Raw genomic sequence first — 17,767 nt, 5'->3', positions numbered from 1 at the left:
ACATTGCACTCAAGAGCAATATTCATCGGGCCAAAGGGCAACACCCCAACCTAGGGTACCTCCGTAATTCACAGGAGTATAAACCCCAAGATCTCAAACTCCCATGGGGAACTCTGCAGTTTGTACCTTTCCCACATCAAAAATGAACCTACCATGGTTATAACTCTTTACCACTTGGACCAGAATAAGAAAAAATAGATTTGATAACAATGCAAAAGTTTTATACTGTCTCATTGTTTAGGTCTCAAATCAATCACAGCTATTTCCCTGAACTCCCTTCCCATTCTTGACAAGCATGATGGTGGTCATTATAACACTAGCCCTCGGGAGGATGGGCAGGAGGGACCCCCTCAGGTTCACCCTGACTGTCTACAGACACTGCCTCTGACCACAGCATCACTTACATGGTGAAGTTGGTGATGAAAGCTGATTCTGGAATCTGCATCTGGAACTCAGCGTCCTGGTCTTCAGAAGCTCTGTTGAGCATTCTGCAGGACACCGTGGTGAAGGCATAGCGGGAAATGATGGTAGACTTCACCGAAAACTCCGCCATCAAGGGCTTGGTTTTCTGTGTAGGTTAAAAGACATGCTCTGCTCAGTGATACAGAAAATGGATCCAAACACTTGAGCTGTCAGTCTTTTCCCACATGGGAAACAGTCTCCAGCCTGAGAGTCTTTGGGATAGGAGTCATGTGCCCTCTCTGGACCTTTAATTCTCCACTTTAATTCATTTCACTCATAAAAACAACTTTTACTGAACAATCAATTCATGGTGTAAAACCAAGTCTTCAACAACAAATTTTATAAGAGAACACAATGGTATTCAGTTTGAAAAAAAATATTGTATAGCTTTGTAAATTGTTGAAATTTTAGAAGTATGCAACATCCATTATTTCTGCTGCAAACTTTTAAATCACAACAGAGGACCCCTCTGTTGATCACACACAGCGTCAGAAAGCGCCTACTAGAGTGCTCAGTTCGCATTTATTTCCATGTTCATTCAGAGAAAACTGCAGTCGAGGGCTTCCCCACCTGCATCACAGCTCCAGGTGTGATTGATTATAAATTAGATTTCCTATAAACCGGTAGCAAAGCCCAGAGACTATCAGGAGATTTGGAACCTGAGACAAAGAAAACGTTGAGTCTGTACTAATGACATTTATCATAAAAGCTTCTTTCAGAAAGTATATTAGTTTGATCCGTGTGTGTGTTTGTGCTGGCCTGCCTGCTCTCAGACACGGGGAGGTCAGAGCATAACTTGTAAAACGTGGTTCTCTACTTCCATCACCAGACCCAGGGTTTGAACTCATGTCAGGAGCCTTGGAGGAAAGCCCTTCGTCTTCTCTGCCATCTTCTTACAGGGCAGTAGCTGGTGGGAAAATTTAAGAGTTCGGTAAAACTCTTCCTTGTTTTGTTTTTCCTAGCTACATCTGGTAACGGGTGGAAGTAGAAACCCCAAAAAGGAAGGAAGCCTTCGTGAGGAACCTTCCTGCCCTGACCCCAGGAACGGACGGGCTGAGCAACGGACGGGGTTATGGGTTGACTGAGGCTCCCACCCCTGCCTCCAATCTGGCTATTGAAGCCTTAACCGCCGGTGGGATGGTGTTCAGGCGGATGTGGGTGGCCTTGACAACAGAAAGTCAATAGTCTACCAGGACTCAGGTTTTGTTCAATGCTCCCGTCCCAAATTGTCACTAGCCAAGTTTGTGATGTGTGTGAGTATTTATGGTAGTGTGTGTGTGTGTGTGTGTGTGTGTGTGTGTGTGTGTGTGTACAGAGAGAGAGAGAGAGAGAGAGAGAGAGAGAGAGAGAGTATTCCAGTACCTCTTCTTACACAAACCCTCTATTCTCACCATCTTATTTAGCCATTCTTACCTGTCAAGGCCACCCACATTGTGTTATTTTATTATAACTATTCAAGCAGGCTAGAGACACGGCTCAGTGGTTAAAAGCATTGACTGCTCTTCCAGAGGTCCTGAGTTCAAATCCCAGCAACCATATGGTGGCTCACAACCATCTGTAATGGGATCTGATGTCCTCTTCTGGTGTGTCTGAAGCTAGCTACAATGTACTTATATATAATAAATAAATAAATCTATAAAAATATTGACTATTCAAGCACACAGACAGGACAGTAACAGCGTGTGATCTTAGAACTGACATAGGAATCACATCATTCCTATATCATAGACGGTGACAGCAAGTCACCGTGATGATACTCATTGATGACAGCCCTCCGGACACAGGGATGGGACTTGGACCCAGTCCCAGCTGCCCAGAGTCTGCACCTGCCACTATCATCCATGCCACCTGGCTAGGCTGTATAGAAAGGTTTTTACCTCTCTTTTCATGCTCAAACCCCAGATGATCTCCCTCAGGGGAAATTATACTTTCATCTGTGAAAAATACCTGGGCAATTCAACCCTCGGCCGCTTAGTTTCTTTACAAACCTAGAATAGTTTTCCAAATACACATGAATTTGTGACATGTTATTGTCAAGCACGTTGGACCCGTGATAGAGATGGTGGGTACACATCTGTTTGTAAAGAGCTGTGGCCAGGGGTTCTATTACTCGAAATCACCAGAACAAGGAAAGAAAACTCAAGAGATGCTTTCTTTATACGATATGTTTGACAAGTGGGCGAGCATTGTGAGCTTAAGTGTGGCAGCTCTGAGGGAAAAGATACCCTGGCTTTCAGGTGCCAAGAAATACTACAAAATCATGTCACACAACATACCTCAACAAACCTCACAGAAGAGATTTGTCAGGCGTAAAAAGAACCCAGGAGGGTGGCCATCTTGGGTGAGAGGCAGCATAGAACTGAGCAAAAGACGGTGGTTTATATAAGATTTCTTGCGGGGTGGTGAGGTGGGATATTTCCAGGACAGAGATCCCCACAATGGGGATTAGTAGGATTGAAATCCAGAGTTTGGGAGTTTTTTACTCTGTAGAGTATAGGGGCTGGGTCCAGCCCTTAGGGAGGTTAGAGTGTTCTGTGGGTGGAACCTCTGTGGGGGTGGAGGTCCTCAGGGGAGGAGCCTGGCCACTTGGTTGCATCCAGGCGCTAACAGTAACTGTAAAAGTAATATACTCAAACTCCCACAGAAGGGTGGGCAACAGCATCCGAGCCAAGAAAGCAAACGAAACTCGGCACTTGGCTGTGCTCCATGCGAGGGTGGCAACAATACTCATATTTTTGTCAATTACGTCTGGGTGGGGGAGGGGACTTCTGGTCTTTAGTGCCTGGAAAACAAAACAAAACAAAAAAAACCTAACAACTAAACGGGACGCTATGAAGGATACTGTGTTTCTCTCTCTCTGAGACAGCTGGAAGACATAAGCATGACGGGAAGTTGCTAAGTAATCAAAAAGTACGGGGGTGGGGGGAATGAAATACTTTTTTCCTTAAGTAAATAATAATTTTCTTAAAGAAGCAAATTTCTACGGTTTGGTCTCAGAAGGAGTTCTTTTTAAATCACCGTGCTGTGGGCCCCTCCTTACCACCTAAGCACCTGGGAGACGGAGTTGGGAGGACCACGGGTTAAAGTTAAAGATGGGAGGGGGAGGGAAAAGGGGGAAGGACGGGACAGAGAGGCAGAGGAGGGGAGGGAAGGGAAGTTTGAGCGTCTCAAAGTTACGTTGTTAAGGTGGTTTACAGGAGCATGTATGTATTAGATTACTGCTTGTACAAAAGGTATTAGACTGATGGCCCTGAAAGTGGCATAAACCAGAGGCTTGGCTACTCCATTCTCTTTGTTAACTGAACAATGTAATTATACTCACTCAAAAATAAATATAATTAAAATGTTTGTAATTACAACAGAAAGCAATTAATCAAATCTAATGAGACTTCCGCAGAATCCTAGTGGGATTTCATCCAGTTATTGGGGGGAAATCAATGTTTGTGGGATATGCACTTCAACTTGTCAAAACTCAGCTCGGCCAATGATAAGTTTCAGGGTTCCCCATACTAGAAAAAAATGCTGCTTCCAAAAGTGGGGTCCTCTCTCCAGCAGTATTGTGGAAAACTTATTGGAAAGGCAAGTTCTCCTCACTCCAACCCCACAGAGCCAGGAGCTCAGATCAGTCTGTCTGAATGAGCAGTCTGAACCATGAGTGCTCATGTTCTAGAAGTTTTAAAGTAACTTACAGTATGAATGGAGATGGCTTGAATAAACCACTAGAAACGTATCTGCTTCTGAGATCCATGGAGCCGATCAGGAAGCTAAAAGTGAGGAGTGCAGGCTTTCGGTTCAAGAAACCTTGCCCCAACTCAGAAGCCATCACATTGTACAGCACTCTCTTAGAACGACCTGGTGTCTCTCCCCAGAAGTAATTTGGATCCAAAAGAGGTTCCAGACTGAGCCCAACAGAATGCTTCTGCTAAATGACCTCATTAAGAATCTCTAGTACGTTTTTATAAAAATAAGAACTGGGCTGGGGAGAGACGGCAAGGAGTGCGGTCTCAACAGCATGACGGCCTGCCAGGTTCATGGGACGTAAAATCTGTGTCACGGCATCTTTCAGAGCAAGAGTCCTAAAGCGAAAAGGAATTGAGATGAAGCACTGACTTTGATCTGTGCTGTTGCGGGGAACAGGTTTCTTACTAAATGAAACATGTTTAAAGTATATTGTTTTCTCTCCTAATCCAAAGACATGTGCAAAAGTTGGTCACAACTGTGCTCTTGAGAATTCACGATGAGCCTGAAAGATTCTATGGATGCACAGTTCAGCTCAGATTCCTACCAATGCACTAGAAAGAAAAAGGGAATCTGTGGAAATCAAACAACAAGTACCTCGAACTAATTTTTTAAAAAATGGCTCTACTTACAATTTAAACTGCATCTCAAAAACTTTTCAACTTGGGGACTCACTGACTAAGGGTACTTAGCGCTCTTCCAGAGGACCCAGGTTCGATTCTCAGCACCCACATCAGGCACCAAACAACCTCTTGTAAAGAGCTCCACGGGGATCGGATGCCTCTGGCTTCAGATACTGACATGCACGTAATTTAAAAGAAATAGCAATTTGTAAAATTTTTGATGAAATCTCAGGGCTGGACAGATGGCTCAGCAGTTAGGAACACTGCTTGCTTTTCAAGAGGATCCAGGTTCAATTCCCAGCGCTCACGTGGCAGCTCACAACCATGTCACTCCAGTTCCAGGTGATCCAATGTCCTCTTCTGGGTTCTCAGACACTGGGCGTGGGCATAGTACGGAGACATTCATTCAGATAAAATATCCATGCGTATAAATACGAAAAAAATATTTTTTTAACTATCAAGTCTCATGTACACGGTTAAAATCCAGATTGTACCATATATAAATGACAAGTAAGGGCCTCCCTCCCACCCTGAATTTACAGCTCTGTCCCCTAGACATCTAAGTTTGGCATATGCCCTCCCACAAATGGGTGCAGTACTTGTGTTCCTATTTGGTTGACCTTGTTTTGTTTTTTCCTAGCCATGTATTATTAATTCAATCATCTTTCTCTACCAATTCCCACTACCTCATCATACAACAGAATAAGCCATTCTAAATCTTGGTAACCTAACAATTGCGTCTCTTCACATGCTTTCTGTAGACCAAGAGTTCTGATCAACTCGGCCGAGAGGTCTGGCTCCTTCACAGTCAAATGTAGAATGGAGCTAGAACTGACTCAGAGCCGGCCGATATCTTCCTGTTTTATGTTAAGCCAACAGCAACCCAGCGGATGTTAATTCACAGCCTTATCAGAGTCTGTAGTAGCCAGAGTCTTCACTCACCGTGTGGTGGTTGTCCCAGCAGTGAAACAGAAGCTACACCCTGGAAGGCGCTCTAACTTCCAAAATCTCATACCTATTTGGGCCTGGCCTGTTACTTGCAAATGCTGAGGCAAGGGAGTTGCAATGTCGAGGGCTACCCAGGCTTCAGTGAGCCCAAGGCCTTCTGGGACAATGAGCTCTTACCTTAAAATTAAAAGGTATAAAGAAATTGGGATTATGGCTCAGTGGGAAAAATACAGGCTTGAGCTAAATACCCGAAACAAACAAACAGAATATATAGTACTTTTTACTCTCTCATCCTATTGACCAAAAGAATCACACAAGCATCCTCACTTTCCATAGATAAGAACATATGTATCGTCTCCATAGGGTTACCGGGGAGTTGAAGAGCCACACCATCTTTGGAAAACGCTGCGAATCAAAAGACTCTGCCTCTGGTTTTGATGGTTGCATAGCATTCCACTTTATGAGAACACTGACTTTCATGGGCAAGCTCAATAGCACACACCATGCCTTTGTGTTTGATCCCGTTGTATTTCAAACTCCCCTCAGATCCTTCCATTCATCTATAGGGACGGGTAATCTGCAGTAGGTAGACCACCCACTCACTCCAGTCCATGAATGCTTATTGAACACAGCCATACGTCCGTGCATTTGCATGATCTAAGGATGCTTTGGTGCTAGCACCATAGAGCAGAGGAGTTCATTGCTGTAACAGAGGACTTAATTATTTACTATCTGCTTTCCTGTAATTTGTTCATCCTGGTATCTACCGTTAAACGGTATAACCGGATATTAGTTACTCAAACACCTTTACTGACTGATGTATTGTAGGGAGGGTATCTTCGATTCTTTTACTCATAATTGTTTTAAATAGTCAAGTTTGGAAAATAGTAGCTGAGAATTTGGGGGGCATCTCTGTCTGGCATTTGAATGAGACTATACTCTACCAGCAGTGATGAAGGCTGCCTCTTCTGATCTATCCTCTAGTTCACCCCTGACTTGACCAATCTCAGATGCCTCATTGGCCTGAGGCTGGCAGTACCCAAGTTTGCACGTATTTTAGCATGCCTTTTTCTTTTTTCTTTTTCTTTTTTTTTTAAGATTTATTTATTCATTTATTATGTATAAGTACACTGTAGCTGTCTTCAGATACACCAGAAGAGGACATCGGATCTCTTTACAGATGGTTGTGAGCCACCATGTGGTTGCTGGGAATTGAACTCAGGACCTCTGGAAGAGCAGTCGGGTGCTCTTAACCACTGAGCCATCTCTCCAGCCCGCATGCCTTTTTCTTATTCCAATCCTATTTCACTGATTTATGCCCTGTATGCTCTAGATTAAAAATGGCTGCCATCTTTTTCTCCACACTTAGAGGAGGGATGTCAGCAAATGGTAGAAACAGCCCATGTGTCCATCAACAGGTGAACAGATATACAAAAAGAAATATAGGATACAATGTAACCTATGCACCCCTGAAAAAGAAAGGCGGTCCTGCCATGCCCTCCAATAAGAGTAATTCTTGAAGCCATAATGCTAATTGAAATACTAGACACAGAGAGACAAGTAATGTATGAAGCTACCCACAGGCAGTAGCTAATGAACATCAGAGTTCACAGTAACCAGCAAAGAAGGGAACTGGGGTTTATTCATAGTATAGAGTTTCCATTTAGCAAACAGTTCTGGAGATGTATGTACTGCTAACACACCTAATGACACTAAGCTATCGTCTGAAAAAGAGCTAAGATGGTGTGATGGTTTATATATGCTTGAGCCCAGGGAGTGGCACTATTAGAAGGTGTGGCCCTGTTGGAGTGGGTGTGGCCTTGTTGGCGTAGGTGTGGCCCTGTTGGAGTAGTGTGTCACTGTGGGTGTGGGCTTTAAGACCCTCATCCTAGCTGCCTGGAAGATGGTCTTCCACTAGCAGCCTTCAGATGAAGATGTAGAACTTTCAGCTCCTCCTGCACCATGCCTGCCTGGATGCTGCCATGTTCCTGCCTTGATGATAATGGACTGAACCTCTGAACCTGTAAGCCAGCCCCAATGAAATGTTGTCCTTATAAGAGTTGCCTCGGTCATGGTGTCTCTTCACAGCAGCAAACCCCTAACTAAGACATTATACCTATGTTTCTGCAACAATAAAGTAAAAGAGTAGTTGAATTGCTACAGGTCCCAAAATACGGACCAGCACGGCCCACTGGCCAGGGTGGCCTCCTGAGCTATGTATGGATTTTCTTCAGGCCAAATGATATAAATGTTGGTACAATAGTCAGGAAGACAGATGTGGAAATGAGTCAGTAAGCAGTTTATTTGTGCCTCACTGGCTACATGGCACATACACATGTGGATGGACGCACGGTGTTTCCTGAACGGCTTCTCTGCATGGCTGATGAACCTCTACCAACAAAACCCACTCGTTACAGATTCACTTGGGCAAACAATAAATTTGACAAGAGTGACACTCCACAGCAGTACTCGCCTTATTCTACCACTAGAATAGAGAGTCAGAAAGGGGTCCCACCTTCACCACCTCATGAGGAGAGACAATGAAAACCAGCTTCAGCATATCCACTACAGGACGGCATATGGAATTACACTTTTTCTTCTGACCACCAGTGTCTTTGTGTCTCCTCCCATTGTGAGGTGAAGTTTCATTTCCCATTGAGTCCCATTGGCAGTTTGCATCCTCTACAGGAGATGCCGGAAGTTGTATTTGAGAGCTACAAGGCCAGGCCATAGCAAAGCCTGGTTTTTATCCAGGTGTCCTGAATTCCTTCCTAAGAGCTGCAGTTACTAGGTATTGACCTGGTACGGAGGCCACACACAGACATCAGAGCTCACCGTGCGAGCTCCAACCATCCTTGCCAAGCTCAGCATGGGGGAAAACCGTTCCGAACCGCCATGTCAGCCCATCTACTAGACAAATACCTCTGAGTGACTTCTGTCTACAGTGCACGATGATCTCTGCCCTAGTCCTTGCCTCTGACATCATGCAAGATGGCTGCCATTGTAAGCCATGGAGTTTGCAGCAAGGTTTTTACACAACAGCAGAAGACAGATGTGCCTGTGTATTTGAGTTTGCCATTTAGTGTAGCTTCATCTTAAGTGGAATTTAGTCACTTTTTTTTTTGATATTTCAAACTCAGTGCTGTTCTACATCTGCAGGAGGTTTTTCTTTTTTTTTTTTGTTGTTTTGTTTTTTTGGGTTTTTTTTTTTTTTTTGATCGCATGTTCTGTAAACTAGACTTCTAAATCAAAACTGCCCTTGAGGGACTGGGAAGTCAGTGAAGTGTTTGCCACATAAGTATAAAGCGATTCCCTACCACCCACTTCAGAAACAAGGGAGGATGATATACATCTATATTCCCAGCTCTGGGGAAGTGGATTCAGTAAGGTCCTTGGAGATCACTGGCTAGCCAGTCCAGCCAGTCTAGCCAAATTGATGAGCTCCATGTTCACTGAGAGACAGTGCCTCAAAAATAAGAACAATCGAGAACGATTAAAGGTACCCAGCAGTGACCTCTGCCCCCCACGTGCCCATGGACACAAATGCACACCTGCACACATCTGTATGGACACACATACTCCACCACACTCTGAAATCCCCTTGAGATCTCTTTTGAAGAGCTCAGTGGTACAAATTATAAAGACGAGGTGTAGAAGGAAAGATGCTCGCAAGCTGGGCCTTTCTTTGTCATTTACCCTGTGACTTTACCACACCATTAGCCCACGATGACCTTCGGAAGCCCCAGTTCCCGGTCTTGGGCCTCTCCTTAAAGGATTCTGGAGATAGACCTCCTGCATACAGCATTTACACTGACATTTGCTAGATACCAAGGGAACTCCCACAGTATAATAGAACTATATTTATTATAGAACCCCCAAGTAAATATAATAAATACAACTTGGTCCTTGCTGCTGACTCAGAAGGTAGTTGTGACAGTTACTGGTCCCCCAATAAAGTGTAAACTCTGAGGACACGGAACAGCATCTATCTCTATGCTCTTGCTGCAGTTACATATTGTTGAAAAAAGTTCTCGCCAACTTTTCAGATGATTCTTTTGCTTAAAATTTTGGTACTTGCCCTTGGACACAGGCTTTTTCAATGTATGACTTAACAGAAGTTTATAACCCTTTAAATAAAAATGTTTTTCTTTTGGTAGATATTTCTGGTCCAGTATATTTTTTCACATAATTAAGAAGTTTGTTCCTTTGGTACATGTAATGCTGTGTTGGCTGATTCTTGATTTTGAGATAAGAAATAATTTCATTGAGTTGTAAATGTTCAGGAGCTATTGACAACTGATTGCTGCTAGGAGGGACCCTTGGTAGCTTGACCACAGTGGAAAGCCAAAAACATTGACTTAATGGATTTAGAGGAAGGAAGAGGAGGAAGAGAAGGAGAAGAAAAGGAAGAGGAAGAAGATGCCACAAACTTAGGTGGATCTCAGAGGAGTTGGGGATCTCAAAGAAAATATTTTAGGTTGCTAAATAAATATGTAATGAACTAAAATTGCTTTTTTAAAACAATGCCATAAAATAAAATTGGGTTTTGGGAGATGGCATAGCAGTTAAGAACACTTGTTGCTCTTCCAAAAATCCACTCCCAGAACTGGGCGGCTTACAACCACCTGTAACTCCAGTTCTAAGGGTCCAACATACCCTCTTTGGGTAACAAAATTCTCTCTCTCTCTCTCTCTCTCTCTCTCTCTCTCTCTCTCTCTCTCTCTCTCTCTCTCTCTCTCTGTCTTCCCCTCTCTCAAAACTGAATAAAGGAAACATGAGAAATCAGGACTAGAGAGATGGCTTCCTGGGTAAAGGAACCTTCTGCCAAACCTGCTGGCCCACATTCAATCCCTGGCATTCAGATTTTGTTAAAAGAGAACTGATTCCCACAAGTTAACCTCTGACCTCCGTCTGCGTGCTATGGCACACGTGTGCCCCCACATATGCCAAATGAATCAGTGAAAGGCAATAAACCTGAAAAATCAGAAGGTGCCCAAGAAAATATTAATTTTATTCTAGTCATTCAGGCCTAAAATAAAGATTATGGGTAGCGCTGAGTTTCCACAGTATTACATCAAGACCATGAGCCACAGTTTATGGGTCCAAGGAGACAGGTTGGAAGAGTGTTAGGATCTATTTTAGTTTTGCAGCTTCGGCCCAGTTACTGTTTTCTCGGGAGTTCCTGCAACTACTCCTCAACTTTGCCTCCTGCAGAAGTGGCTTCAGTCGCGGATCGCTCAGAACCAAGTGCGCATGTGCAACTGTTAGCAACCCCCTGCTCCTACTGCGGTAAATACGCAAACACATGGTGAGCGGGAACCACACCATGGCTACTTCTCTGTCCCTCTCTATCTTCCTTTTTCTTTCCTTCCTTCTCCTTTTTCTTTCATAGATCTCAGTATGGAACCAACTTGGGGCTGAAAAAATGACTCGGCCATTAAAGTTCTTGCCAGGAAGTCAGGACTCCCGTCTCCAGAGCCCATGTAAAGAAGTCCAGCCTGGGGGTGAACGCTGGTTATGTCAGTGCTGGGGAGGCAAAGAGGGTTCCCCAGGCTGGCTGGCAGCCCACCTAGCTAAGTCGGTGAGCTCCAGGTCTATGGGAGACTCTGTATCTCAAACCCCAAGAGGGACAACTCCTGAGGAGCAACACCCAGGAGACCTCTGCCCTCCATACATACATGCACAAGTTTACATGTTCACCCTGCCCCCCCAACATTCCCACGAACACACATATGCACAAACATCCTAAAATGAAAAGAACTTTAAAAATATTGGTGGGATTTAAATGAATCTTCTGATTCTTGAACAATTAAAAAGTATCTATTTCAGGAAGCAATAAAGTGTTCTAAGCTAATTTTTAAAAGAACTACTACAGGCCAAATTTCTGAAGGTTTGAGAAGAAATAGTCCATCTGGCCACTTACTTCAAGGCACTTTAATTATAGTTGATTATATTTGGAAGAAAGGGGGACCGTGAAGCGATGTATCAAGCTATAGGAGGGAGATGTACGTGTATAATGGGAAAGGCAGGGGGAGAGAGAGATACACACTGAATAACACGAGGAGATGCCACAGGAACCATTTCTGCCAGACCTTCCAGAGCTCAGAAGAAAGATAAATGGCTGTGGGCCAGCTCGACGGCAGACCCTCTCACATGCACGGGCGCTGAGGGTCAGTCCTCAGGCCCCCACGATCAAACAAAACGAGAATAAAATTCCTGGAGAAAGATAAGTCAGCGATATCTGTAAAGTGTGAACGGAGGTGTTTTCAGTTGATTCTGAAACTGTAGATGGTGGAAGAGTATGAAAGGGGGGTTCTGGAGAGAGAATGGTGCAGTGGTAAGGACGCCTCCCTAACATGCATGAAGTCCTGGGTTCAGTCACCAATAGGGAAGGGTGGGAGGGAGGGAGGGGGAAGATGGAAGGAAGGAGGGGGAGAGAGGGGGCAAAGGAAGGGAGAGGAAGGGAGGGAGAAACAAAGAAAGGATGAGAAAGAGCGAAAGAGAGAGAGAGAGCGAGAGCGAGAGAGCGAGAGAGAGAGAGAGAGAGAGAGAGAGAGAGCGAGAGAGAGAGAGAGAGAGAGAGAGAGAGAGAGAGAGAGAGAGAGAGAGAGAGAGAGAGAGAGAGAGAGAGAGAGAGAGAGAGAGAGAGAGAGAGAGAGAGAGAGAGACAGAGAGAGAGAGAGAGAGAGACAGAGAGAGCGGAGATAGAGACACAGAGAGAGAGAGAGCGAGAGAGAGAGAGAGAGAGAGAGAGAGAGAGAGAGAGAGAGAGAGAGAGAGAGAGAGAGAGAGAGAGAGAGAGAGAGAGCACGCAAAAAGTCATGAAGCAAACCATGCTCGTTTCAGATGTAGTGGCTACACCAGATTTAGTTAGGACGGAGTCACAGTGAGAAGCACATTGGCTAAAGAGGTGACGTGTGGGCGAATGGGTCTGACACCAGAAAGCAAACACAGGGCTCTGCGTGGCAGAAGTGTGTGGAAACTTGTCATCAAAGGAAGACTATAAAAGGGTGGCCACAAACTTTCCCAATATAGTTCTTAGAAATTCAACATGGTCTCCACATTTATATATAAATAATTATTTTGTTTGGAGATGTCAACTTGGAAAATACAAAGCAAAAGAAAGCTTCTCGTGACATAATGTAATTTCTTCATTATTTTTTTCCCCTCCAAAGCCAACCCAGATGGAAAAGTGGTTTGAGGCAGGGCGTGCCTTAATTAGCTGCCTGAGGGACCAGAGGTTCGGGTATGACTCATGGGAGTCCTTAGCTTCGAGCCACCCAGAGGATGTCCTGAATTACCCAAGTTGCCATCTGGAAATGTCGCTGTGGAATGTTACAGACATCAGCTGCCAGAGCTCAGTTCAGGCCCCTCTTCCTAGATTATTAACCCTTGGGTGCTTGGTTCTAGACTAATCATTCTTTAATAGAAATTAAATAAATAAGTAAATAAATAAATAAGTTTATTTAGTTACTTTTATTTTATATATGTGTTTGCCTATATTTATGTATGTGAATCATATCCATGTCTAGTGCCCACAGAGCACAGAAGAGGACATTGGAAACTCCTGGAACTGGATTCATAGAACCTTGTGAGCAGCCATGTACGCGCCAGGATCGGAACTCAGGTTCTCTGGAAAAGCAGCCAGTACTCCTAACTACTGTGCCATCCCAGAGGCCCCCTGGCCCAACCATCGTTTGCAGCCATGAGGAGTAGCCATTGGGGTAGCTCAAGAAATCGGCTACCCTCACTCTTCCTTGTTTTACAGAGAAGATGGGAATGGATTGACTGGATTCTAGGTCTGATGACCTTGACTCAACCTTAAGGCCTCCCATTCTTCCCAAAAGCTGTGCAGTGTGTGTCGTCACTGATGAAGTCTCCTTGGATGCTGTATTCACCTGGGGGAAATCATTCCCTCCCCACCGTGAAAACCATGACATAACACGACGCCAGCCCCAATTCACCTGTTCACATTCACACAATCTACCCAGCAATGCCTCCTGACATTTAGAGATAAGCAGGAACCTATCTCTCTCTGTCCAGGGAGAAGCAGCATTCGGTCACCTGAAAACGACACTCTGTGCTGTGGAGACAGACACAGATAGAAGCGGCGTCCACGAGAGACCAGTGGTCAGCACCAAGTCACCAGCTGTCCTGACTGTAAATTCTATATAGTAGATGAGGCCATTTTCATATAAAAACGTACTTTGTACACATTGCCGTCTCGGCCATTGCCCGCCTCACATCAGTCCCCTTTAACCTTCTGCTTTCACAACATCTATACATAAATGGTTTTATGTATCTGTAAGGTCTGGAACCCACAAGTGAGAGGAAACATGCGCTATCCGTCGTTATGAGACTGGCTCAGCTCCCTTAATTCGCTTCTCTCCACTTGCATCCACTTCTCGGCAGATGACGTAACCTAACATTTGAGAATGTCTTCCTGGAGAGACGCCTCCCCTCGCTGTACAGACAGAGGTGACGGCCGTGCTACTACACCTTCAACCCACTAACCGAATCATCTAGGACCCGCACTGCTGACTACCTCCTCTACCAAACTCTCCCACAGAAAACCAATACTGGCTCTGCCCCATATCGCCCCCAGAAGCTCGCACTGGGCAATGAGGGACAGCTGTTACAGCCAAGAGCTGCCAAAACAACGCCAAGTGTCCAAACCGAAGCTAACGGGGCACATCCACCCGCTCACACATTCCTTCCCATGAAAATCCTGATAGATGCTCTGGGCTGCGCTCAGCCACTTAGCCCACCCACTGTTTCCTGACGTGCCCTGGTGCTTCTGCGTAGAGGACGACTTCTGTTACCAGCGACATGTGAGTATATTTATTCCCCCACGGCAATCGTTTCAACGTTTGTATATCTCACCACATCGCAGTAAAATAACCCTTGGCACTGAGTTCAGAATGCCTTCTCCCAAAGGGCTACCAAGAAGGAATCCTGCTGTCAGAGGGTAGAAAACACGAGTAAATTGCTTTGATAAAGCTAGCTGGCGTCTCTTAGGCATGGTGGGAGCATGGATACAAAGACATCTCCGATATTCAAATTGCAATATCTGTATGTATATGCATGAGCATGCATGTGTGCATGTGTTCGTGTGTGTGCATGTTTGTGTGTATGTGTGTCCCAGGACTTCTACAGAAAGAGGAATCTAACTAGTTCTAAACATAACCAAGCAGGTCTCTGTGGTCCGGACATTGGTGAGGGACTGCTAGTTGATGCTGCTCAGTTTCTGTTCACCGATTAAAACCTGGAACATTCTGAGCTACCTACTTTCTATTCACTACTAATAATCTGGAACATACTGAGAGCTACGGTTGGTGGGGGAGACTCCAGGCACAGGCAGAAGCCAGCTCATGCAATCTCACATGAATAAATGCACATGCTATGTTTAGAGTTTTAGCCTTGAGGTAGGGAATTGCAGAACTCATGGCATGTGGGTTACTCCTGGAAAGACCCTCCGTGGATAGGGCTCACATTAAGACACGCGTGATGCATGTGAAGACTTAGAAAGTTTAAGAGATTTCTAGGAAGATTCGAGAGATCCTAAGATCAGTGCAGGTGATAGGGTCATGAAAATCTTTGTAACTGCCAGGCACAGTGTCCCATACACGCCAGCAATCCTCCCTACATGTGGGGTATAGAAGCAGAAGGACCAAGAACATCAGGAACCAATGGACAGCTTTGGCTGCATAGAGAGTTCGAGGCCAGCCTGAGATACAGGAGACCCCTTCTTAAAAAAAAACACACACACAAAAAGTATTTTTGATCAATAATGAAATTCAGAGGCTATAAAAGAAATGATAAACACAGGAACCCAAAAGGCTTACCCAGCAACTACACCAAAACCAAAGTCATTAACTGATGTCATGTTTCTTAGGGAATCTTCCAACTCAGAAGACAGATGTCACCGGCTGCGTGAGCGACCCCAATAAGTTCCCTATTAGGAGGATTTAAACAAATACTAGAAAGCAGGGCAGGGACTCAATAGCAGCAGTTCAGAGATTAGCTATAGCAGATGGCCAACAACCTATTTTTAAACTGTCAGAATTCGTTCACCGTCAGGGAATGTGTTCACGGACTCCATCGTATGTGGAGAGACCACCTGACTCCCATCACGCAGTGCTTTGCTCTGCAAATGCTGTTCACTTGGAAACAAAGCCTTCATACTCCTGAGATATGGCATTATGGAAAGTAAACAAATGCACAAGATGGATCCAGATTCTTGATTCTTAAGTGCAGGTATTTGAAGCTCTGTACAGTGTCTTTGTGGGGATGGGGGCTGTGCTCTCACGAGCACGCAGGCCAAGTACAGAGGAGGCCCTCAGGAGTCCTACTCTGTCATTCCCTCTGAGGCAGTGTCTCTCACTGAACTCGAGGTAGATGGACACCCAGCAGGCTCTAGTGATCCTTCCGCCCCACACTGCATCTGGGGAACAGGCCGGCATGCAGCTGCAGTAGGCTTTTTACATGGGGGCTGGAAATTCTCACTCAGAGCCCCGTGCTCGTGCAGTGGGCACTCTTATGCACTGACTCTCTGACCCCTCTTTTAAGAAAGAATCTCCCTTTGAGAAAACTTCTGAAGGACTCAGCAATACCGCCTCAGACTAGAACTCTTCTCTAAGGAACAACCCGGGCTTTCAGAAACCTGCATATAAACCGGATCCTGGTTCAAAGGAAGCAGGAGAGTTGGGCCTTTGAAAGCGGTGTCCGAAGATATACGTACCAGCCTCTGCAACAGCCTGAGTTGTCTGGGGACCCTGAGCATGACCTGGAAAGAGAGAAGAGGCATGAAATAGCATGGTGAGCTTTCGTGGACAAGTCACGGTGTGAAAACCATTCAAGCCCACTCCTGAGCTTGCAAAGTCGTTCTGACTAATTATTATTATTTTTTCTTTCATCAGAGACTGTTTTGCTGGGCTGGGATTAGCATCCACCATTCTAGATCCACTTGACCCGTGAGGTCAGCCTACCTCATCATCTGGGTGTGCCTACATCTGTAACAAGGGTGCAGATGAAGTGACAAGACCTAAGATAGCCATGGAATGCTTCACTCTGCTTCACTCTGTCTTTGACTTGTCATTAAATTCCTTCCTATCATGTTGTCGTATTCAATATTTAATCTCGGTTGGGGGTTTCTACCCCACCCTTAATCATTCAGTTTCCAGATAAAAGACACTCAACTTTTTTTATCTATAAAAAGCTGTTGATGCACTAGAGCTTGGCAGATATCTACCCTCTAATCTATTAAAATCTACTTCCCCATCAATAACCCTGGGCTATAACCTGCTACGTTCCATCTGCAACACTCTTAACTCCAATTGGCCATTCCTCATGGCCATGTTTTCTGACTCACTTACCCCATGATGTCTTCTCCTCTCTCCACCTTCTCCCTCCTCCCCTTGCCTCTCCTCTGAATCCAAGCCCAGGAACTGAAAACCCCACCCATTTCTCTTCTGCCCAGCAGTAAACTCTAGTCATCTTTCTTCACCAATCAGGGATAACTTGAGGGGCAAGGTGACATAGCATCACTTGGGTCTCTGTGAGAATATTCTCATCCCTGGGGGCATCTAGGGCCAGTAGTGAGCATCATGATACATAGCAACGGACCACAACCTCCACAATTGTGTCCATTACATCATGGTAATACAGGCAAGTGGGCCTTCTTCTAGAGAGTGTCCTATTCAATGAACAATCCTGGGAAACCCAGACACAACACTGAAGTTATCCTGAGTTTTCTTAAAGATTTTTTTTTCTGGACAATTTCTTCTATTTTTTCATAGATGAGAGATGGGTACCAATAAAACTTTTCTTTAAAAACAAAACAAAAACCACAGTGGCTGGAGAGATGTCTTGACAGCAAAGAGCTCTTCAGAGGACCCAGGTTCTATTCCCAGCACCCACATGACAGCTCAAAACAGTCTGTAACTACAGTTCTCGGAGATCCAATACCCTCTCTGGCCCCACGCGCACCAGGTATA

The 17,767-nt window shown here is 44.9% G+C and overlaps 1 protein-coding gene across 1 annotated transcript in view; it reads right to left on the bottom strand.

Annotated features, from left to right (window-relative positions):
• Positions 1–17,767, bottom strand: part of Itih5 (inter-alpha-trypsin inhibitor heavy chain 5) — a 98,520-nt gene that overhangs the window by 68,208 nt on the left and 12,545 nt on the right. The window contains exons 2-3 of the mRNA XM_032884829.1: positions 16,513–16,557; positions 405–568 (exon numbers count right to left, since the gene is read on the bottom strand). Coding sequence (XP_032740720.1) covers positions 405–568; positions 16,513–16,557 — 209 coding nt within the window. The remainder of the gene's footprint in view (positions 1–404; positions 569–16,512; positions 16,558–17,767) is intronic.

Source organism: Rattus rattus, chromosome 14, assembly GCF_011064425.1.
Source record: "Rattus rattus isolate New Zealand chromosome 14, Rrattus_CSIRO_v1, whole genome shotgun sequence".
Classification (NCBI taxonomy): domain Eukaryota; kingdom Metazoa; phylum Chordata; class Mammalia; order Rodentia; family Muridae; genus Rattus; species Rattus rattus.
Note: the sequence above shows the minus strand (reverse complement) of the source record. Positions and strands in the feature narration are given on the sequence as shown.